Genomic DNA, 23,109 nt, shown 5'->3' with positions numbered 1-23,109 from the left:
GAATGTCAATTTTCAAGTTTACTCGATTCAGAAACAAAATAATCATTCCCCAATCACATATTCGCACCCTTCTTCTCCAATCCACACCTCATGAAGTTTCCCTGCAGGAACATCAATCCTGGCCCCGGGTCCAAAGGTTTCCTTCTTCACCTCGCCATTGGCATTCTCATCCGGGTATGTAATTGTGAACGTGCCCCGACGGATAAGATGCGTCGTAAGACCTCTATGACTATGAGGCGAGTAATACCCATTGCTAGTTTGTGTACATCGAGAGGAACGCGTCAGCTCGTCCATGTAGCCCCGTCTAAGTATTGATGATACGACATACCTTCCATCCGACCAGGTAAATACATGTTGAAAGCCCCAGTCTTTGACGAGCCGTTCGCACTCGGCGCGTGTGCCGATGGGATATTTGTCTGACATGGTTGATTGGGTTTGGCTTTGTCTTTGTCTTTTTTTGAGGGAAGGGTCTTGCTCTGCTGATGGATTTATATCATGAAATTTTCCAGTAGAGAGCTAGTTTTGGATCTTTCCAAAAGGGTAAAATCCATGTGCAAGTCTGTTTTTTCTCTGGCTGAGTTGCTGTCAGCTTCGGTTGAGATGGTCGTGAGATGATGTCAGTTGGGCGGGTCATGTGCGGGTCGGGGGAAACGGGTTCTCCACGGTCGCTGGATGGCATCTGTAGCGGCCATGGCTTGAGTTGGTTTTGAGGCCAACGTTTGGAAGGAGATTGATTTGTGTTGAATGGTTGTACTCTTCCAATCTAGTTGTCGTTGACAAGATTGGATTCTTATAGTATCTCGTGGTTTTTTTTTTTTTGGTCTCATGGAGCTGGATATAGGACTTGATCTACATATTTTGCATGGTTCTAGGTGGGCGGCACATCAACGAGATTGAGAATTGATAAGAATGTCAATGAAGAGCCCATACTGATCGTCAGCATCGTCCCTCCTGTATGGCCGCTCAGAGCCCTTGTACCCTTCGTCGTGGACGTTGCCAGCATAAATCATTGAATTGTCCGATTGTCAAATTGAAGTGTCTTGCCCACGTTGTCTGCCAAAAGTACCGGGTTATCTTATACAAAGTACGAACATGTCTAATAGTTCTCTAGAGACCTGCCACCGGACATGAAACGACGATCGCTCTGGTCCCAACCCGATCAATCGCTTTCTATATGGATCCATTTCAAGCGCCTCCAATCTTTCCTCTCTATGATGTGCATTGCTTGTACAGTACTAGGCTGATCACAACCACACCCATTCTAATTGTTTTTCCTTCGAGGACCTCACATTTAGGAGTCGAAAAGTAATTGGATTGCAGATGCCAATCTCGGAATTGGGAGCTCTCAGAGTGAAATTGACCCGTAGAGCTTGGACAGAAATGGAAACGGACCATTATGCATGCAGTAGTACAGTATGTATATGCTCCTGATCTTGCTCCCCCTCAAAAATTGAGATGTGCGAACATATAACCTTCCAACAACCGTCCGAGAGCCTGCGATCTCTCAACGCCGTGGAACCACTTTCTTTCTGCCCTCCTCTTTCTCTCTCCTCACATGGCAAGAAGAAAGCCAAAAATTCAAAAAAAAGCGCCAAGAACAAATATCGTCGGGACCAAAAAGACAGAAACACAATAAGGAATAAACACAACCCGCTTCCGTTGCTCCGAAGCCGAAGATGCAAGGTTCATTCATGCGCACGTTGTTTTTCTTTCCCCTAGCTTGGTCCCCCCCAAAAGAGGGCCTCACTGCTCCTCGTACTCAGGCGCATGGAGTATGGCAGACATGGCAGCTTTTGCCTGGGATGACCCATACTTCTTGGCCCTTGGCGGCGCAGTTGGGACACCGCACACCAGGCATCTGTACTCAATTTGGATTGTTAGTGGCGGGTCATTTGAGGCCTTTTTGAGGAGGGAGGCTTCTTTTTTGCCTCTATGGTAAAATTGGAGGAGCGGTGGGTTCTGAGGACTGGAATTTCTCACTTTTGATGAGCGGGTGCAGCTGGCACGGGCGATAGGAGTAGAATCGGTCATTTTGGTCCCGGGGGCGGTTGGTAGAAGGTGTGGTGTATGTTGATTGAATGGATGATGTTGAGTCTATGTAATGGGCTGAGTTGCGATGAGCTTGTGGTGATTGGTATCGAGGTGGTAGTAGTAGTAGTAATAATAATAATAATAATAATAATAATAATAATAATAGTAATAATAATAATAGCAGAAGTAGTAGAAGTAAAAGTAGAATAGAAGCAGTAATAAGGTCGTAGGAGTCTGGGATGATTTGTCGGCTGGGACAAGACTCGGGGGTATTAAGTTCAAGAATAGGATTCAATGGATTCCCAGAATATGTGGTGAATTGATCTTGTTCAATTTTTTTTCCTTCCTCATCCACAAGATAGGACAGACAAGCCTTTTTAAAGATCTAGCAAGAAAAAAAAATCCAATAATCCAGAATCTCATGGGCATGTTTCGTGAACCGGTCCCGGGCACCAAGCGACGATGGTTCATCCCCAGCAAGAACGTGACCCCACGATCGCAACTGGTCAGTGAAAAGAGCAATTTTCAAAAGTGGCTGATAATCAAACGAGGTGGTCGCATCGATTGGATTCAGAATCCACCTCTTGCCTGCCCAGTTCAACTCAATCTCCCCGTCTACGACCGAACCAGACTGGTTCGTCCCCCATGGCCAAACTAGGCGGTTCCGTGTGTCGGCCACACCCGTTGAGCGACCCGAACGAGGGGATTCCAGTCGCGACAGGCCGTTTCCCTTTTGGGATGATCGACGAGTCAGAAGCAAGTGCCCGCAGTTGACGACTGTCATTTGAGTTGATCAGAGTCGTGTCTCTCTTCTCTTCTTTCACTCATTTTTGTTTATTATCTCTTTCTTTTTCTTTTTTTTTTTTTGGTGGAATGATTTATTTGGCTGATTTCCAACATCCTTTCCATGGTTCGGCTGGAATTGGTGCAGCGCCTGCAGGGATTTAGGGTCGACGCATGTATAAGGCTACTATCTCGGTGGTCACAACAATGCTTTGCAGAAGACCCCCAAATCAAGGTGGCGATCGCCCATACATCTCACAGCCAATACGACCCATGTCCGTTGGAACAAAAACCGGGATGTTTTCCATTTCTTCTCGGTCCTGACTTGACCCCTCTGACAAAGTTTGTCGGCTGATTGCCGGACTTGGCGTAGCGAAGCTGCTGCTGCAGGATACATGGCGCTTCTGTCGTGACTGCCTGGTGCATGATGAGATTCCATACATCTCGTCCTGTGCTCGGAACATTCGATCTTGAAGGTGGGGTGCCTATTTTGGAGTGCAGTCGCTTGAATAGTCTACAGAGTGACGAGCACTATCTATTTACCCTTCCCCCAGTCTATAGATCCCTCACAGCGAATGCCTGGACGAGAGCAATCTCACTCCAATTCGGTCGATACACCGATATACGAACAATCTCTAGTTCATTCAGCTGATCCTGGAGCTTTTCCCCTTCTGCTCGCCCTTTCTCCCCCCAAAGTTGACGTATCGTTCCTGCACCGCTCCAGAGTGGATCGCCAAGTGGATCGCCTCTCGGTCGGCTTCGGTGCATCTTAGCGTGCATTTTCTGGGGGGAGGAGAAGAGAAACCCTGGCAAAGACCATGATGATTCGCTCGAGGGGCTCGATGAGATCTTAGTCATTCTGGATGTATCACAGACTGTCGAAGCCTTGAACCGAGGAAGTTTTACCGATCTTCATCGTGAACTCTCTCTCTCTCTCTCTCGGCTCCCTCCCCGGCCATTTCTATCTGTGAGATTTGGGCTGTATTCTTCCGGCCAATAGTTGGCTCGTACGATATGCCGCTCACGCATTTATTATTATTTTTTCTTTTTCCTTGATCACCAGGATCACTATCTGAAGCGAGAGTATCGGATCCATAATCATATTCTAGAGTGGGCAGTGCGCACGAGATGTCGGTTTTCCCCCACCAGGACAGACCGACAGGACCAGCTGGAATGGATACACCATTTTTGATGAGAGGCGAAGCCACGACCGCAAGGTTTCTCAGGTCTAGACAATAGCCATGGCACCCCAGAGGAGAGGTGATGAGACTGATAGCAGGATGAGTGGATTATGAGAAAAAGGCAAAACTAAAGGGGAGAAAAAAAAAAAGCTCCACTGATCCTCGTTGATGCTCAACATATCATATGGATCGTAGTGGTTCTTGCCAGTCCAATATGTACAAGCGTGTTACGTTAGACACTACCTTCAAATCAGTACAGCGGGTAAATAGAGAAAAATTTGTAGTCCTTACGGCGTGCCATGTTCCACCAGGTACCCAGCAGCAGTAGCAGCAGCAGCAGCAGCAGCAGCAGCAGCAGTAGTAGTAGTAGTAGTAGTACTACTACTACTACTACTACTACTACTACTACTACTACTACTACTACTACTACTACTACTACTACTACTACTACTACTACTACTACTACTACTACTACTACTACTACTACTACTACTACTACTACTACTACTACTACTACTACTACTACTACTACTACTACTACTACTACTACTACTACTACTACTACTATCCACCAGTGAGAATGCTGGACCAATTGTCCAGGATGTCGACAATGCGATTCATGTTCGAACCCAGACAAATCCACCACATAGAGCGCCTCAGCGCCTCCCTCCATCCCTCGCCTGTACCATTCTTTGTTCTCCTGCAACCTCACATCTGCGATGCCTCGTTGCGCACCTCCGTATTAAAAGCCAGCCACGTTCTGACGCAGCCCCTCGGACCCCGGCACAGCCTCTTCACATCCCATCCAAGCTTAGGGCGCGATGCAAATCACAACACTACCACTTTCGCCATGAATCAGCTGGACCGAGCACCCTGCGATGATCCACATCAAATTAAAATCGATCCTCAAGTTCTTCTTCGGGGATTGAGTTTAATTGCCAACAGCCACTCAAAAGGAGCCCACGCAAACACACCGCGCCCTGCTGCAACACATTTGCCCACTCATCTCCTCGACGCCAAGGCGAGTTCCCCCTCCCCAAACAATCCGATTTCCTGCCGCTAGAGGTTGTGAAGTCCGTGCGAAGACGAATGGTGTGCAGCATGCATCGTTCAGTTTTAATTTTTGGTATTTGGCTTTCCTTTCTGTCTTGCCATATTCAAAGGGGTTCCATGCCTGAAGAACCGAGTCCCCTGATTCAGAGCACTGAACTCATGATCCCCCGTGGATGCTGAGCTGCGGCCTCGGTCACGCGCGTTCAAGTATTCTGGTTGACAGCCAGGCGTTTGTCCTGTTGTTTCGCTTCTTTTTCTTTTCTTTTCTTTTCTTTTTGGCATTCGGAAGGCGCTGTACTGTAGAGCGCGAGTCGACATATGGGATGGATGAATATCTGTCTAGGTGAGCAGACATTATTCAACTTTCCTTTTTTTTTTCTTTGCTTTTCTTTTTCGATTTTGAGCCATTGAAAATTCGAGAGAATGTATCAAACGGTCGCACAATACATAGTCTCCCTCGACCTGGGCCTCGTAAATCAATCCCTGTTGGAAAGAGACCAGGCAGAGAGCTGCATGTATTATCCAGCCAAGTTGGTCAGTCCAAGATACAAAAGTACTCCTCCTACTGCCCGTTCGCTGCAGATATCCGCCCCCTTCCCAAGAAAGTGGAATAGCTACCCGTATGGTCGCCGTTGTCCACCACCGGCTGCACGAAATCAGTCGTGTGTCCGATCGTCAGAAGCCCGTGGACTCTCTATGGGGGGGAGAGAAGAAGATGCCAAGATGCTGCCACGCCGACTGCATGCACCTTGCGGAGCACTGGTGGAGGTCACGTACAGAAGTTTTTTTTCTGACAACCCCCTTACTTTGGATTTTGCTCTTCGATGGAGAGAAGGTCGCCTACTACCATGCGTCCAGATTATCCATATGTCTCCATGAGGACGGGAACAGCGGGGTTGTTACTCGGGATATGATCATGTTTGTGAGAGTTGTTGAGGAAGGGGGGGGGAGGTTGTAGAATTGTTTGCGGATTGCTTCAAGCTCACCGAGGTACTACATGTAAGAAGATACATAGGCAATCAAGTCGTACCCGAGAGAGTTAATTAGCCACCCTCATACCTTCTATCAAAAGCTGCTGAAGTATAAAGATCTTCTGATCAATTTCATCAAGGTATACCTAGGTTTCCTTTCGCCTTCGATCCCATTCACTCCAGTCAATAGACAAGCTCCAGAAATATAACATGGCTGGAATCCGGTCACTACGAAGTCAACCAACCCCATCCGCCGAGGTACTACAAACGTAGTCAACCCCAGTGCAAAATGCAAATGCTTTTTTCCCACTTGGCTTTTTGCAGGTACATGCATGACGCAGTCCGACACAATTTGTAATTCACCAGGCCAATACTACCACATTCCACACATCGACGCTTAGCCCGGACAATGGATAGTAGGAGAACGTGCACCGTTGTCAATATGTCAGTCCAAGGGCTGAGGTCATGGTGCAGCACGAGTATCGTAACTGCTCTCCCTGCACATTTGCAATGGGGCTTCAACTTCCAATTGACTTTCCTCTCTGCTTCATGTCCACTTGATGATTATTTTTCTTCGGCCATGCTTTATCAAGATCGCGACAACAGTGCAGCCTCTGCAAGAAAGTATTTGCCTACAGAAATGCATGTATGCACTCACAGACACCGCTGCAATCTACTCGGTCAGGTCCCATTCCATAATTGATGCACCAAATACTTCCAATGACGACGGCTGCTGCCGGGTTGCTCTGGCCATGGCCATGGCCCGGCCTTTGAGCCACAGCTCGGCAACATTTTCTCTCGATAACAATAGCATTGATCAAAGAGCTCTCTTCATGTCAAATTTGGTTTTCTTTTTTCTTTTCTTTTTTGTGACAAGAAAAAACAAAGCCATGCAGTTACCCCCCTTTTTTCCTCTTCATTCCAAGGAAATGCTAACGGGATCGCTGATGTTTACCAGCACAAATGGAAAGTATATTAGATTCGCGTGGCAAACTCGATATCGGTATGTAATAATCACCTCGATTCTTCGCATCAAAAGCAATTCCGACACAAAAAAAAGAGACGACCCGTAATCAAAAGAGTGCCTTTTTTCAACCCCTTATCCCGCTTCTGCAAGCCCATTCAAGTAGGGACGCTCAAAGCAAAACGGTGTTCTTGAGACCAGCGCCGCAATCTGTCAAGTTGGCGCAAGAGCGGGAACATTTTACAAGAATTTCCAGAAAAACAGGTACGAGGTGCGAGGCCAACTATACTGCAATGAATTGGAACTTTTGCGGGGATTCTGCCGGACCTGCCTGTTTGCCACAGGATACATGCGGTGCAGGTGCAGAAATTCATGGCCCGATAGAAATGTACAATTCCAACCCGTCCCTATTCGAATGCCCGTGATCATTTCGCGCGCTGTGAGAAAACATGGGACGATGGTGGATAGCATGCTTCAGGCGAATAGTTGAGAATGAGACCGCCGTACTGAGGATTCGGTTATAGGAAGCGGAGGATATTGGGTGGGGATTTTACCCCATTCATTCTCAGTCTGCTCAGTTTAGTTTCAAAATTGAATTCTGGTCACGGCAAAATACAAGGTGGTATATGCACATTCATCAAGTCTTCGTTGGATGTACTAGGTGGAATCCAGAGTTGCTGACATTGAAACCGGATGAATCGGTGTACAGCTTTCTCCTCATTGTTTAGTACAAAAATCTGACATGAACGGGGCGTCAAGATGTGCAGGTAGGTAGGGTCAGGAATGTTGTACAAGAAGAAATAAGTCACCACGAAGCGCATATCAAATCATATGCAATGCATTGTTGACGAATCAGCAATGCACCAACTAATCACAACACGTCCATCGATCCAAAGGAGATCAGACCGTGGGGAAATACCCAGTGACCCCATATTCTCCCTGGGATAGACCAACAACTAGGTGTAAAAGACATGCTGCGCACCCGAGCAGCAACCGTTTCAGAGTTCCCTGCAATTGCAGATGAGCACATGATCGCATCGAGCATAATCCGTAAAGGTGATCTGTCACACCGACGTTGCATGGACTAGGACGCTTGTTTCTGGACACGGATCAATAGCAATCCCCCAGACTGCTCGCCAGTACGGTCGTAAAGTTGGACGAATCGATATCCCTCACGCAGTCGATCGAGCCGAATGCAAGCCCATGCTGCCAACGAGTCGCGCCCGATTTCATCGTCCTTGATTTTGAACCTAAGTACAGAGTGACGTGAGTTAGCATTGAGACACTCACTGCGGATTTCCAGTAGCCCGCCCCCCAAACGTGATTTGCAAAAAGCGTGGAGAATGGAAACGGTGCGCGCGCGGCGTGTCCACTCGCGCTGTCACTCAAGCGCCGATCCAGCCCGAATCAACATCACGTAACGGCCAGCATTCTAGTGTACCTCGGCCATTCGGTCCGCGAAGCCGGAGCACCAGGCTGTTTGGAAGGGGGAAAAAAGCAATTCTCAAGTCCGCACATGCGAGTTGCAAGCTTTCGTGCACATCATCGCCAAATTTGTGCTTTAGAGGGAGAAGACCTCTTATGAAGGACAAGGCTTGGATGCAAGACCCCCGGAGACCAGGAAAGACGGCAACAATTGAAGGCAGAGGAAACCCACCAAGGGTGAAGGGGCGGAAATAGGGTACTAACCTGATAAAACTCAGCTCTTCTACAACCCCTTTCACGGTGGGGAAAATCAATTGTTGGCCTCCAAAGTCGGGGTTCACACCAGATGCACTCTTGGTACAGCGACGAAAGCTGCTCTTCTCAGAATCAGAGCTGGCATCATCATGACCCACAGCCACCGGACTGTCCGGCTCCTCAACATGCAGCTGGCAGTTGACATATGGCTTAAACCCCTTCACGTTGTCGTCGCCAGGTGGCAGGGATAAATCTTGTGCAGCGAATACTTCCACCACAAGGTCTAGAGTGTGGTGGGGAGCGACAGAAACGTTGTTCTCGCCGCTGCGATATCCATCGGGCTTCAAGACCCAGCCAGGAGAAGTGTGAAACATGCCATGATTAAGCATCATTGCTTTGTCGAGGTTCTGCCAGTTAAGAGCCACCAGCTGCGCTCCCCGACGCCAACAGAAGGATGGGTCAAGATTGGAAGAATTGACCCGCAATGCGTAGGGGTAGATACGCATAAATGAAGAGCGATTATGCTCAAATAGGCGCTCCCGCTGATTCATGTGCTCATCCTGACAAGCCTTCTCCGAGAGAGAAAAAATATGGCCTGGATACTTGGCCTCTGCTTGCATTGTCAGCATTCTTCTTCTGATCGAGTGCGCGGAGAACTTACCCGGTTGGTCAAAATGACTGAATGAGAAAGCTTTGGTGTACACAGCCATGTTCGATAAAGCCTCCAAGATCTTCGACGGCTTCGCAGCCTTGTGGGCATCTTCTTCAGGCAGCACTGCAGCGTTCTCCTTGGGAATTGTCTCGATCAATTCCTCTTTCGCAGCAGTGCTACTGAAAGGGGCAGACTTGGCCTTGATCAAAATCTTTTTCTTCAAGTCCTCCAATTTTGGAAGCTGTTCAGGTGAAGAGTCTGTGTCGTCTACCAAAAGGCCCTTCCATGCCTCTCGCATGATATCAACCATGACCTGCTGCTGTTCCAATGAACAATGAACTTCCAAGCTTACAATGACTGGAAAATCGCTGGTAACGAAAGCACTATCTCGAATTGCCTCACAGATGGAGCGGAACGAGGTGGCTTTGGTCAAAGTATAGCCATGGAGAACTCGGGGCTCACCGCGACGTAGGCTCTGGTCCTTTGATCCGTCACCCGCAGCTGTTTCTTGAGTGCTTGAGGTTGGCTTTTTGGCCGACTTGCGGCGGAAAGCGTCGCCCAGTCTGCTTTTGATGCTTCGAGATCCACCTTCGGGCTTTTCAGAATTGCCTTGGGTTGTAACTTTGGCCTTCATCTTCTTCAAGGGATTTGATGAGTCTGTCTTGTTGGCATCTGCTTCATCATCACTGCTGCTGTCGTCACTATCGCTTGAGTCTGAATCGTCCGTTTCGCCATCCCAGACGTCAATCTCGACAGACCGACATCCGCGGAGGAGGACCTATACCGAGAGACCGTTAGCTACCGGGGCCTGGTCAGTACCACAGCTAGCCAGCGGCTCCGTGATCCACTCGGTCGATATGATGACGAAGGGTAAGGAGCTTCTGCTTACGGACGTATACGCGCCTGCAGCGGCGTCGCTGTACAGCTGATTACCCGTCAAGTAGGTATTGTGACTCGAAGACACGAAATAGTTGGAGAGTGAATACTGCGTGTCCAATTCCGCGAGCGGCCCTTCGGCGCACGATTTGACGCTTCTCATGTATCCTCGAAATGCGTCGAGTGACTCCAATGACTCCGAAACGGGCCGGTCCTTGGGTCCCAGTTCATTCTGCGTATAATTCAGAAACTTCCTCTTCAGGCCTTCCGACGAACAGATTGCGTGGTAAATCTCTTGGATGTGACGATCGACCGTCTCGTCGAATTGATCCACGTGATTCTCTTTGGACCGGTGTAGGGTGAGCTGCCGGGCTCGGTCAACCAATATGTGAACTTCCTCCATATTTCGATCTAAAATCTGATTTTTTTTTCTCCACGCATTCAAATCAAAGCCAGGCTCCAGCGGCGTTTGCCAAATCCAGTGGCCAGGTCCAACTCGTGCAGGGGTCTTGCTAACTCGAGTCGGGCTACTTCAATGGTCAGCTAAAGGCCTCCCCCACCTTTCCGTCGGAATGATTCGCAAGTGCAACACGAAGAGGGGCAGGTCAAAGAATAGCTCCGACGTTGCACAAATGTGTGTCTGAATGGATGGAGAGACACGGCAATGGAAGATCAAGTCGTTGGCCTACGTTGAGCGCACACGGACGTGTTGGAGAATGACAGCAGACGAAAAGTTTGAAGATGTTTACCCAAGCGGTCAACTGTATGTTGTTTTGGCACGTTCTCGACTCCACACTCCACACTCAACGTGGCTCCATAGCCGAGTCTCGGCGGCTCTGCTGTCAACGAGTTGATCGTGAAGCGAAACTGACTGCGTAGGCCTATATGCCTCTCGCTAATTACAGGGGGCCTTCCCCCCCTCTGACAACCTTCCCATTCGGGGTGACATCTTGTTGCCTTGAAGCGTCTGTTGAACTTTTGTCTCAAAGTGACTCATGAGCTACGACTCTTTGAGATACACAATCAGGCAGAACTACTCGCGGCCCGCGATCGGTAACCAATGGGCCGTCAGCCAGCGAGATTGCTTACCAATACAGTGATGCAGACTACTGATGAATGCCACGAGACAACTGACGCTTTTTGCTTCGGTGAGACGGAATTAAACATCACAATCAAGTCCGAGGCGCGTGGAAATGACTCTGACTGGAGGCTGTGTCGGCGATAAAGCAGGGACGGGACCGTCTCCACCTCCTCCAGCACCAGTTTGGAGTCCAAGAGCCGAGATCATCATCAGTGTCTTCGTCAACAGAGAGAAACACTGATAAATTGACTCTTTGACGTCTCTCTGAAAGCATATCGAGCATCCCTTTCTTTTTGCCACCTACGAAGCATCGAGAAATCGGCAAAATGTCGACCTCTGAGCCTGTCCATTTCTTTGACATCATCTCCACTCTCCCCGGTATGTTTACCATGCCCCGCACACGAGTAAGGATGCTAATCATGAGTCAACTGTGATAGGAGCACAAAAGTCATGGTCGCCCAACACCATCAAAGTCCGCTCAGTCTTGAACTTCAAGGGCATTCCGTACACTCAAAGCTGGATCTCGTACCCGGATATCGCCCCATTGATCAAAGGGTTTGAGCTCGAGCCAAATGAGTCGGGATTCGCGTACACCTTGCCCGCCATTGTCCACAAGTCGTCCGTGACTTCCAACCCTCACGGTGCGATGATGGACTCGTTGCCCATCGTGATGCACCTCGACAAGGCATTCCCATCAAAACCGCTCTTCCCGAGCGGCGACGCCAGCTACGCCTTGCTCATGGCTGTGGTCAAGATCGCGGGCGGAATGAGCCCAGCGCTAAGGGAACTGATCGTTCCCCAAGTGGCAGGCTACATGGACCCACGAGGCAAGGAGTACTTTGTCGAAAGCCGGTCCAAGATTTTCGGTAAGCCATTGTCTGAAGTGCGACCGACCGATCAGGGTGCGATCGACGAAATTTGGAAGCAGGTCGATGACAACATCGGAACCCTGGTTACCATGTTGCGTGGTCGAGAGGGCAAAAAGGGTCCCTTCTTTGAGGGCGAGACCCCGGGATTTGCAGACTTGTATCTGGCTAGCCTCATTGCCTTCTTTGAACGGATTGATCAGGGCTCGTTTGAAAGACTGATGTCTATCGGCAATGGGGAGCTCCGGGCTCTTTGGGAAGCTTGCAAGCCGTGGATCAACGGTCAAGGCGAAGACAAGGAGTGGCCTATACCTCAGGCCTCTGCTTAGACTGATTGAATAGCGCCATTGGCAGCGGATTTTGATCATTTGGGGCGTGTCTAGCCTAAGCCTTGGCTGTTACTATTGCTTGTCCGTGGGAAAGTGGTCATTAATGCCAAAGAATAAGTAGTTGAAAATACAGCTCCTTTTCTGCCCCCAGAAAGAAAGTAAAAAGAAACAGCAAAATGTAGTAATACATGTCGAAGCCACCGGGTGTGTGGCCTTCGCGTGTTTTCTGAGATCCGCTACCTTGTCCAGTCTGAGACATGGCCCGATTCCGCTAAATGGCATGGCTATAGAAGAGGTCGAAAGATGTAATGACACATGCAAGGCCGATTTCGTCATATTTACAAGCCACGAAGGAAGTTGGATTCCTTGATAGCCTTTCGTCGCGCTTCCCGAGCGCTCTTCGTCACCTCATGTCGCTGGTCCAGGCCGCTCGCAGCATCGGCGAAGGTATCCTCGGAGGGAGCCTCACGGTTGTAAGAGGCGGGCGTGATATCGAACGATTGGTGATGCGCAGGGATCTTCTGGGCAAGTGGCCCAGTGCGAGCGGCCAACTTCTTCTCGTAGCGTTTCCGTTGCTTTTTGTTGAGGGCTGGACAAGGGGGAAAAAAGGTTCACATAATTAGTAAACACCAACCTAGTCTGGGTCATGACCTGGGGCTGGAATACATACTGCTAGGGTCGACGCCGCCCTTGTCCTTCTTGGATTGCTTGCTTGCATCACCGAGCAGATCCCACAACCAGTCCGGGTACTCTGAGTCTTCCTTCGCAACGATATCCGGCTTGTTCTTGAAATAGTTCAGGCCGTTCATCTTCGTGCCAGCGGGACAGCTGCTAGGTGGGCGCTCAACGACAGGCTTGGCAGGGGCGGTGGGATTTGCGTCGGTGTGAACGCCCTCTGGGGTGCTCAGAGGCTGGGAGACGCCTGGGGTAGCGGAGGAGATGGCGGAAGGAGTGGTATCACCACCGGCGGTTGGCTGGCGAGGCGCGGGAGAAGGAGAAGGTGCAGCCACGGAGGGATGGGCGGCTTTATCGCTGTAGCTTCGGAATTGGGTGCGAAGTGCGACTGGCATTTGTCGCGCAGCTGTTGATGTGGTCCATGAGACGGCATGTGTCTGGTTGAGTCGAGACAACATGGTCGTCCGACAACTTCTGCAAATCATTGTGAAGAGCTTTCTGAGCGAGAACAAGTACAGGGAAACAAAGTGTCACTCAACCCAGATCGACTGGATTGCTCGCTGGGTGAATCGACTGGCTTGAGGTTCAAAAGCGCGCGGCCTACGAGGCAGAAAACTGCGGCGCGGGAATGATGCCAAGCCGGAGAGTGTCACGTGATACGATCGATCATCACTTGGGCCGCAACGACTTTACTCGGTTCTGTTCCTCCGAGGCGAATATAACGAGAGGCCCGGATTGAGCTTTGTTAGGCCTGTCAAGCCAACATACGTAATACCATTTGATTTTCAAAGGTATCCTGAGTGAATGGTTGATTCGTAGCGAAGGAAAGCGGAATTATCTCGTAAAGCTCAAGTTCGACTTGTGTCAACAGCTCAAGAAAGCAGCTACCCTTTGGTCCGTGGATTTAGCCAGTAAGCGGTCACCCTGCGTGTACATGTCATGAAGAATCTCACTTCTCGTATAAGGGCAGTCGGAGGAAACTGGTAGGATTACTCAAGTCATCACCTCGCGATACTCATCGATTGTTACTGTGACCACCTGTATGCAATTCGAAGCTCTCATTAAATACTGGTAATCAAATCTGCAGATACTCACATAAGAATCAGATTACTCCCGGTAAGTCAAGAATTTGAAGAAAGATCTGGAAACCAGATGATGAAATTAACAATGCCATGCGTCAGGTCAACATTGTTACCAGAAATAAACAAAAAAAAGAAAGGAAGAAACATCAAGTCATTAATTTGAATGACATATCAAAACTTCATCCCGATGAAACGCCGACTCCGAAAAATGGGGAATAAAATGGAAAACCTGCAGGCTTGAACAAGAAGATGAAAGGGAGAAACAGAAACAGGGTGCAACCGTGGAAAACCAGGCTGCTTTTAACTGAAGGAAACGAAGCCCGCATTCGATCATGATGAAAGTCCGCTGACATCGAGGAAGGTGCAAATGTCCTTGCAAGCATCCTCCAATGACTTCTCCGTCTTCCATTTGAGTTCTTGATGAGATCGGTCGGCGACTGCTACACAGTAGCCAACGTCACCCTCACGGCGAGGCGCCGCCTTTCGGGGAATGGACCGAGAAATGACAGACTCCATGGTGGAAACAACATCCATGACAGAGTTCCCGGAGCCTGTGCCAAGATTGAAAGTTCGGAAGTTCTCAAGCAACTTGCCCTCATTGGCAGTGCTGAGGGCAGCGATGTGACCCCGAGCAAGATCGGTGACGTGAATGAAGTCACGGACGGCTGTCCCATCGGAAGTCTCCCAGTCGGTACCAAACATCTGGAGCTCGGCGTATTGACCGGTCATCACCTTGACAACCACAGGGAGCAGGTTGGTGGGTGCCTGTCGCGGATCCTCTCCCAGAAGGCCAGAAGAGTCACATCCGACAGGGTTGAAGTAACGGAGGGCCACAATAGTCCACTCAGGATCCGAGGCTGCAAGGTCGGCCAGAATGGTCTCGCAAATCCACTTGGTGCGGCCATAGGGGTTGGTGATGCCAGTGCATCCTGGCTGTACTGTCTTGGTCTGGCCATTGTGATCGGTGACTCGCTCTTCCTTGTGAACACACAGCTCTTCCTTCAGGGGAAGGCCCGAAGTAGCCAATGTGCCGTAAACAGTGGCCGAGGAAGAGAAGATGAAGGTCTTGATGCCAAAATCGCCTAGCGTCGAAGCAAAATCAATCAGACCGCTCACATTGTTGGCGTAGTACTTGAGCGGATGTTTGATGCTCTCCTCCACAGCCTTATAAGCCGCGAAGTGAATGACACCAGCGATTCTTGACTTGGGTGCGCCCCAGCGGGAGGGCAGGCGATACTCCTGAAGGAGTTCTTCCAGGGCGGAGGTGTCACGGTAGTCGTGAGCGTGCAGTCGCAATGTTGGCATACTTGTGCCATTTTTTTCGTGGTGCTTTTTAGCCAAGAGATTGATACGGTCGAACACAACCTCGAAAGAGTTGCTCAGGTTGTCGATCACAATAACATTGTATCCGGCTTTCAGAAGCTCTAGAGAGGTGTGACTCCCAATGAATCCCAACCCACCAGTGACGAGAATGCATTGATTCTCTTGTGGAAGTCTTCGGAGCAACTCATCAATGTTATCGATCAAAATAGAAGACTCCGTGGCCGGGGTATCGATGACACTTGGAGATTCACTCTCCAGAGGCGTGCTTGAGTTAGAGTGTTGAAGAGAATCCATTATGCCCAGAAAAAATATATAGTTGAAGCAATCAGAAAGGAAAAGGGACAAGTCAGATCAATGACTTGCAGAAGAAAGTAAGACTCGAGAGTAAATCGTTTTTGAAGATGATGTTTCGATGCTGGAGCGAGCCAAGGGCAAAGTCTTTATAAGACTGAGCCCGTCCGTGTCTAAGATCCACCCTTGGAGCCGGGAATACCGACCAGCAAGTAAATTTTTATACACCGAAAAAAGGACCCTTGAATCTAGCCCTCGCCCCAATCCACCGTAGTGTTTGTTTAGCTCCTAGACTAATGTACTGTAACCCTTCCGAAGCCAGCATCGACCTATACGAGTGACAACGTCTAGCCGGCTAAAATGGAAAGAAATTTGCCTCTAAAAGTTTCTCCCGCAGTTAGATGGTAAGAGGACCACCTGGATGCAAAAGCCGATGAGGACACACTGAACCTTTCCAGACCAGACCACAGGTCAACCAGATCCCCGTGGACGGTGGACCATGTATGCGGCTGGATCTTTGATCGCCTCGAGACTGTTCTCGAGTTCTCCAGTACCGGAAGCTCTAAGCGCCTCCACTCTGAGTGAAGCTTCATACAGTGGGAAAACCTATAGCTCGGGAACTCGGGTGGTTTTCCGTATTGTGCTAGATCTGGATATACCCACTCATTGCTGCATCTCATCTAGAATCATAAACTGCATCTGATCGGTGGTCGAGACCCGCCGGGGTCTATTTTAGGGCGGTGCAACGGACACAAACGATTAGTCCGACTACATCATTTTTGGGGTTGAATTATCTGGGTCCATTGAATAATTAAATTTATTTCATTTTTTTCACTCTGAACCATTATTATTTTTGTCTTCCTGTTTGAGTGCTGTTTATGGTTGCAATTTTCAGAAATTTGTGTTTTTTTTTCCCGAACCTTTTGATTTTGTAACACTTGCTGCACATGGCTTTGAGAGCTTGGTCCCTTGGCCGTCTTTTCATCATTTTGGTTGGCTTTCTATTCAAGGATGTACCACGATCGTATGTCTTCTAGCATTGGATGAACAGACAAGTGTCAGCTCTGGCTCATGTAGTCTGTCGTGCACCGCGGGATATGCACCTTGGGATGGGAAAAAGAAAACCAAGAAAAAAAAAAAGAGAAGTGCTCTCCAAACTCCACTTCTCGTTATTTCAAACGACGGTCTTCTCTCCTCTCTGTCAAAACTTCGATTGTTTTTTGGTCAAACCCCCTTAAGTTTCAACTTGCAAGTGACCATGTCCACAACAGCTGCCGATGAAAAGCACGTGAACAGACGAGGAGTCCTTCGCTCCAAACGCTGTCGAATTCTCTTGGCTTTAATTGCCTTCATTGTCATCTGCGCTGCCATCATCCCGGCCGTTGTCGTGACCACACTCCGCAAAAAGAACAGTATGGGTCCAAAGTCCAAGGTCTTTGTGCCACTCTACGTCTACCCTGCTCCTGGGGCTTGGACTCCGCTGGAAAATGTGTAGGTCCCATCCTTCTCACTCCATCCAGCCCCCCTAACAGTATGACCCGGATTCTCGCCACTACGCCCCTCCCCCCAAAAATCTGCTTTCACGCTCTGCAAGTCAGCAATGAGGCCGCCAGACCCTGTTGTTGAGCCTTTTTAGGCGTGCATTGCGCTACCACATAGTGCTGCAGACACGGAGTCCCCGCATGGGACATTTAGTTGCATCCTGGGCTATCGCGTCGCAAAGAGAGAATTGTAAAAAAATCACAGCAGGGTATAAAATTTCACTTTACTAAGTTGTGACCAGAATTTCCACACATCCCGATGTCAACTTTACCGTGGTGATCAACCCAGGGAATGGTCCTGGGCCGGACTCATTACCTGATGCCAACTATACGCGTGAGATACCAAAGCTGGCATCTTACTCTAATGTTCGGCTATTGGGATATGTGCATACATCGTATGCTCAGCGCAACATCTCATTACTGCGCAAGGATATCGAGACTTATGCTGCCTGGCCGAGTGAATCATCCAATCCCAACTTGACTGTTCAGGGTATCTTCTTCGACGAAACACCGCAGCAATTCAGCGATCAGGCTGTCACTTATCTGCAAAATTTGACCGACTTGGTTAAAAGCCAGAAGGCATTTGGTCCCGATGGTTTTGTAAGTTGCCCTCCCCCCCTCTCTCCCCCTGTCCCCCCAAACCATGAGTCTCGATTCCAGGGACCATGGCTCTGCCACACCTCTCTCCTTGCATACTCCCGACATACTGAAAGCCACCCGTGCTCTCGTGACTTCCATGCGACTTTTAAATGTTCGGCGATTTCTTCTGCACAGAGCACAGTTGCTCCCCTTTTTGATACTGTTAATATTTCTTTTGCCTTTTTTTGGCTTCTCTTCCTGGCTGCCATGGCCCCCCGCTTGAGATTTCCTACATCTGAACCCCTTGGGCATGGCTTGACTGCCTCTTGGAGTTATTTTATGCGAGCTGAATGAGGACTAACAGAAAAATATACAGGTGGTGCATAATCCAGGGGCTGTTCCCGACTCTCGGTATCTGAGCTCTGCAGACTCGACCGTGGTGTTTGAAGGAACCTACGGCATGTTCCAAGAGCGGCAGGGGGCTAAGCTGTTCGCAGATATCCCGAACAGCACTCGCGGCCAACTGTGCGCCGTGATCCACTCGGTTCCTGACATCCAGGATGGGTCGGGTCTGCGCGATTTGGTAAAAGAGGCGCGTAGGGTAGCCGATGAGGTTTTCATTACCCACCTTGACACTGATTACTACGCGAGTTTTGGGGAGAAGTGGACGGAGTTTGTCGATCTCATGGCTGCATAGAAGCCTTACCCGGCCCAGACGGTCGAGTTACAGTCAAACATATTTGTGTAATGGTACAATCGATGCATTGAGAGACAATCTCAGCCAGCCGCAACAAATTCAATTGCATTCCTGATGACATTTGGTGACCATTCGCATTACAGCTCAACGTAGACCATTTAACGCAGTCTCCTGGAAGTAATCCGTATGCTTGGTGTGGGTATGTGCCTTGTTTTTTTTTTCCCTTTTTATCTCGCTGTCGGATTCAACTTTCTTGAATTCAAGTCAACAAGCGGGGCTAGGACTCGCGTCTCATTCTCTGGGCCGAGGTACTCCAAAAAGTTACCGCACAAAAAGCAAAAAAAACCCCATCTTTTCTTCAAGTCTCAGTGACTTGGGCTTTGTCCGGGGTCAGTAGCATTGACTCGGCGCAAAGGCGAAAAGGTCTGTCTCTCAACATCCTTGATGGGGCTGTCGAGGCCGTGGAGACCAGATCTGCATCCATACTGTAATTTTCATTTCGGCAGTGTAATGGCCGCACAACCACGGTTCCCCCAGCACCTTGACCAGCCCGGTGGAACACACTGGACTTCATGGTTGCGGTCGGATCTCCTCGTGGCGTTTTAGACTGTATGATGTTCCACCTGAGCCTTGGCACCACAAGCATCTTGGTCAACGTATCCGCAGACATGCCTGACTGGGGCGACAATTATTTTTGACATCATATGGTTTCATCGGTTCTAGCCGAAGAAACTATGATGTGAGCCTGCAGCAGTGCAAAATTGTGGTAGGAATAGTCTATGTATGGCTGCATGCTGAGGATCTTTTCTCCATAACCCGAAGTGCTCACCTTCCTGTACTGGAATCGGTGTCTTACCGAAAATTTCCAGGGATACGAGTCTTCCTTAGCTACGGCCAGGTAGTTTGCTTGGCATCCTGCAGGATTGATTGGCTGCACTTGACAGGAACGCTCATCTGTTGTCTCTTCCGGGTTGAGGGTAATGCGCAATGATTTGATCCGGCATCCGCGCTTGGTCGCCCTGTGCTCCGTAATTATCGACGATTCCCGTTTGTAAATATTTCCGGCTCCTTATGGGCGCTACCATGATCATGAACGCTGCCCAAAGTCGCGAATCGGACTGTGAATGACCTAGAGAGATTGCCTCACACTTGCGTCTTGCTGAGACCTACATACTGACACGACTCTGACAGACCGCACAGACACTTAGTCTTGCGGTACGTTTCCATTTGCAGGCATGCTACGGACGCTTCGAGTGCAAGGCGATGCTACTGTACTCTTTTTGTTTCGAATACAGCTTAAATGAGATGGAAATTCCGTGCCAGGATAGGTGAAGGAGGTCCGCGGAAGTGGTACATGACTAAGATGGGATGCCGAAGGAACGAAACTCCTCCAGCGGGGCCCAAGTGGAGCCAGTCTGAAAATTCAAACCTAATCCAGCCAGATCGACACACTCTCGCCCTATTTGCAACGGGAGACGGGGTGGTGCTACTGTGTCTGATCAAAGCTGGAAGGATTTGCACAACGAAACGAATTCTCTACACTTGAACCACGTTCGGAATTGGAACTTGGAATCGGATCATTCGGTATCCCGAAGTTTCTCTCGTCAGGACATCCCATGTACGTACCACATGGGTTGTACCATACTGTATGTATCGCGACGCTAGCCCTCCTTGCCAGCATTGTCTCCCCCCTCCTGACAGCGGACGACCAAACCCAAAACGTGCAACACCGAGGAATTTGCAGCATGATAGGAGAGTGGGCACAATAAACCATAGCATTGGGGCAGGTACGACGGTTGAAATCCAGCAAAACCTGTTGACAATTCCAAATCCTCTTGAGTCTCTCCCATGGATCCGTGAAAGTTTCTCAAGCGCCCTTGTGCCTGGCGGAAACTTCAGGAGAGTTTGCTGCCTCGGCAATTAGTAGAGCCGACAATGGCTATTTGATGGTTCACACACATTTATTGGTCGACATTGGCGTTTTTTGCTTCAATGTTTGCTCTTATTGGCTGGATATATTAACATCATGCTCCAACATCATTGATGGTTAACGCGCCCCAATGACCAAATATGTTTACATTCAAAGATTTAAATAGCCATCGAGCATCGAATGCGACCGGAGAAAAGTGGACCGTACAGGCTGAGTTCACGTTCCTCAATATGTAGTTTGGAGCACCGCACCAGCCACAGTCCAATCACCACGCAAGAATTGAAGAATTGAAAAGTGTAATGCCATCCGGTACAGCAGGTGAAGAATTGATTGAATCGATGGTGCACAATATCTGTCTCAAAAGTCTACAGATTGCTTTCTCAAATTTACCTGCAACAGGTCGCTTTGAAGACTTTTCATGCCAACCCAGTAAATAGTTGCCAATGCATAGCCTGTGCATTGATCGCTCACTTTGAATCAAGTCCAGATGAGGTCATGGCGAGTCATACCTCAACACATCACAGAATCCATCCATCAGTGGCGGGGACATCTACCAAGGTTACAACTTCCGTTAGATTGATGATGAAACAACGTGAACCGAAGAAAGACTGGGCAAGTCGAGGATATATTGTGGATGCAGTTTCGCATGAAGAAAGGTACCCAATCAATCCACGCCCGTTGCCCTACCATTGACCCCACCAAAAACACTATATATCAACACTGAAATCAGGGCACTCATAGTCTTCCAGTATTGTTGTGGACCATCCAAACCTAGGCAGAACCAAGGACATTCGAGGGCGAGTCGGGTTTTCCCGCTAACAGCTACCTATTTCGAGTCATGACCGCGATCAAGAACAAGAATGACACGTATGGCAAAAGGGTGGTCCCATCCGGTCTTCAATGAGGGTGCCACAGTCACTGACCCTTCCCATCAATGGGTTGCTTTGAAAATATAGTCATCCCTCTGAAAAATGGGCCGAGCGATTCATGGTGGAACGCTCTGTCACGAATTTGCGACCGCTAGAGTGGACTTCGACGCTAAAAGCGGTTTAATCGCCGGCAAGGACCAACTTCCCCTTTTGACCAATCAACGCATCTACCCATGGTTCGTCCCCAAGTACCGGGCAGATCCGCCTCGGAAGCCGCTGTGAACCCGTCTGCCGGGATCAAGCATGGTGCAGTATTTGAAAAACCACACAATCTTAGCGCCCGCACATACCGTATTTTGGATTCTAGGTCGTATTGTAATTTACGTTCTGGAAACAGATCACCGCACCGGCAACAGGTGTGTGGAGACTGGCTTGAAATTTGCAAATGGCAACTGTACCCACCTATTCCTGTGCCGTACCCCCATACATACCGGCCTTGAGAAAGAGAAACACAAACACTCTCCTTTCGGTTTCTGCCGGGCATCTTGGTCTGGCAGATACTGATCCACCTTCAACTACAGTCAGATACGCCATACGCCAAATACATACAGTACATGTACAGATGGACGCTTAATACCACTGAAAATATATCATTCATTCAATCTTTTCTGATGATTTCTGTAATTTACCCAGTTTGAGTATTGCGATCGCGATCGATGGCTGAGAATGTCCACTTGATTTGGAGATCTTGTAAATCTCACCCCCACTCCGCCCTACCCTGGCTCAGTTGTGATTTTTACCTGGCCGCTCCAGCCGGAGAATTAAGTGAAATCCGAGGACCTGGAATCTCATCACTCATGTAGCAGCAACGATGTTGATCGACTGGCCGTACCACCGATGTGTCCTCTTTTTTTTTTTGTGCAGAAACCGATGTACACAATCCTACTTACAGTGTATCATATAAAATAGAATTCCACAAAAGCGGGCCTTCCCTTCTAGGCAGTCGCCAAGTAAAGGATCACTGCACCAATTTTGGCACCGGCGCGTTGAACGTAGTGGATCTCGCCAAGAAGTACTTGTGATCGACGGATCACATTTTATGCAGTCGAGGCCCATTCAATACGGAAACTTTTCTTTGGGGAGAGAGGTGGGGGGGGGGGGGGGGGGGGGAGGGGCGCTGCCCAGAGGAAGTGAAACGGACTATCTTTCGATAGAAAGGTTGTTTTTTTTCCCTTTCCACAGGCACGTTTGGTGGTACACTTTTTGTATGGTGATACATTGATGCCCGGCGTTTACTGGCCTCTCAGGACGGACTTTGCTCGGAGGGGTAGGAAGGTAAGACACAAAGTGGATTGAAACAGTCTGTGGCCTGGGGCTTCGATGACATTATTACCTCACAGATATACATGGCAATATGTTGAATGACGCTGCTACTTTAGTAAACTCCTACGTATACTCGGAAAGTCGACAGTCTGTTGGAGTCACGATCACGATGCCAACCAGCCAGCCATATTCGTAGAGAGTGAGAGGGGGGGATTCGCCCCGAAGAAAGGATGTCCGTTGGGGCTTGGTATTGACGGGAAAGAAAAGAAGGGGAGGTTATTTCGGACTCGAAAATTGTGTGGCGTGTCTCGATTCTAGATAGTTAGACAGCG

The 23,109-nt window shown here is 49.1% G+C and overlaps 8 protein-coding genes across 8 annotated transcripts; 3 read left to right on the top strand and 5 right to left on the bottom strand.

The window, feature by feature from the left end:
- Nucleotides 1-42: 42 nt before the first annotated feature.
- On the bottom strand, nucleotides 43-423 carry POX_g09005 (uncharacterized protein; the record flags this gene model as incomplete). Its single annotated transcript, XM_050117770.1, has 2 exons — nucleotides 43-253; nucleotides 329-423. The coding sequence occupies 2 exons, from the start codon at nucleotides 421-423 to the stop codon at nucleotides 43-45; spliced, it is 306 nt and encodes a 101-aa protein (XP_049965914.1).
- Nucleotides 424-1,743: 1,320 nt separating this feature from the next.
- POX_g09004 (uncharacterized protein) lies at nucleotides 1,744-2,031 on the bottom strand (the record flags this gene model as incomplete). Its single annotated transcript, XM_050117769.1, has 1 exon — nucleotides 1,744-2,031. The coding sequence occupies one exon, from the start codon at nucleotides 2,029-2,031 to the stop codon at nucleotides 1,744-1,746; it is 288 nt and encodes a 95-aa protein (XP_049965913.1).
- Nucleotides 2,032-4,209: 2,178 nt separating this feature from the next.
- POX_g09003 (uncharacterized protein) lies at nucleotides 4,210-5,058 on the top strand (the record flags this gene model as incomplete). The annotated part of the gene is made up of 2 exons (XM_050117768.1): nucleotides 4,210-4,257; nucleotides 4,372-5,058. 2 exons carry the CDS (start codon nucleotides 4,210-4,212, stop codon nucleotides 5,056-5,058), a joined length of 735 nt encoding a protein of 244 aa, XP_049965912.1.
- A 3,009-nt stretch (nucleotides 5,059-8,067) lies between these two features.
- On the bottom strand, nucleotides 8,068-10,594 carry POX_g09002 (uncharacterized protein; the record flags this gene model as incomplete). Its single annotated transcript, XM_050117767.1, has 4 exons — nucleotides 8,068-8,233; nucleotides 8,673-9,273; nucleotides 9,325-10,093; nucleotides 10,205-10,594. The coding sequence occupies 4 exons, from the start codon at nucleotides 10,592-10,594 to the stop codon at nucleotides 8,068-8,070; spliced, it is 1,926 nt and encodes a 641-aa protein (XP_049965911.1).
- Nucleotides 10,595-11,598: 1,004 nt separating this feature from the next.
- Nucleotides 11,599-12,467, top strand: POX_g09001 (Glutathione S-transferase-like protein ustS; the record flags this gene model as incomplete). The annotated part of the gene is made up of 2 exons (XM_050117766.1): nucleotides 11,599-11,650; nucleotides 11,710-12,467. The coding sequence occupies 2 exons, from the start codon at nucleotides 11,599-11,601 to the stop codon at nucleotides 12,465-12,467; spliced, it is 810 nt and encodes a 269-aa protein (XP_049965910.1).
- A 338-nt stretch (nucleotides 12,468-12,805) lies between these two features.
- Nucleotides 12,806-13,627, bottom strand: POX_g09000 (uncharacterized protein; the record flags this gene model as incomplete). Its single annotated transcript, XM_050117765.1, has 2 exons — nucleotides 12,806-13,056; nucleotides 13,138-13,627. The coding sequence occupies 2 exons, from the start codon at nucleotides 13,625-13,627 to the stop codon at nucleotides 12,806-12,808; spliced, it is 741 nt and encodes a 246-aa protein (XP_049965909.1).
- A 927-nt stretch (nucleotides 13,628-14,554) lies between these two features.
- POX_g08999 (UDP-glucose 4-epimerase 5) lies at nucleotides 14,555-15,841 on the bottom strand (the record flags this gene model as incomplete). The annotated part of the gene is made up of 1 exon (XM_050117764.1): nucleotides 14,555-15,841. One exon carries the CDS (start codon nucleotides 15,839-15,841, stop codon nucleotides 14,555-14,557), a length of 1,287 nt encoding a protein of 428 aa, XP_049965908.1.
- A 1,255-nt stretch (nucleotides 15,842-17,096) lies between these two features.
- Nucleotides 17,097-18,655, top strand: POX_g08998 (uncharacterized protein; the record flags this gene model as incomplete). Its single annotated transcript, XM_050117763.1, has 3 exons — nucleotides 17,097-17,329; nucleotides 17,622-17,979; nucleotides 18,335-18,655. The coding sequence occupies 3 exons, from the start codon at nucleotides 17,097-17,099 to the stop codon at nucleotides 18,653-18,655; spliced, it is 912 nt and encodes a 303-aa protein (XP_049965907.1).
- Nucleotides 18,656-23,109: the final 4,454 nt, after the last annotated feature.

This window comes from Penicillium oxalicum, chromosome VII (assembly GCF_001723175.1).
Source record: "Penicillium oxalicum strain HP7-1 chromosome VII, whole genome shotgun sequence".
Taxonomy (NCBI): domain Eukaryota; kingdom Fungi; phylum Ascomycota; class Eurotiomycetes; order Eurotiales; family Aspergillaceae; genus Penicillium; species Penicillium oxalicum.
Note: the sequence above shows the minus strand (reverse complement) of the source record. Positions and strands in the feature narration are given on the sequence as shown.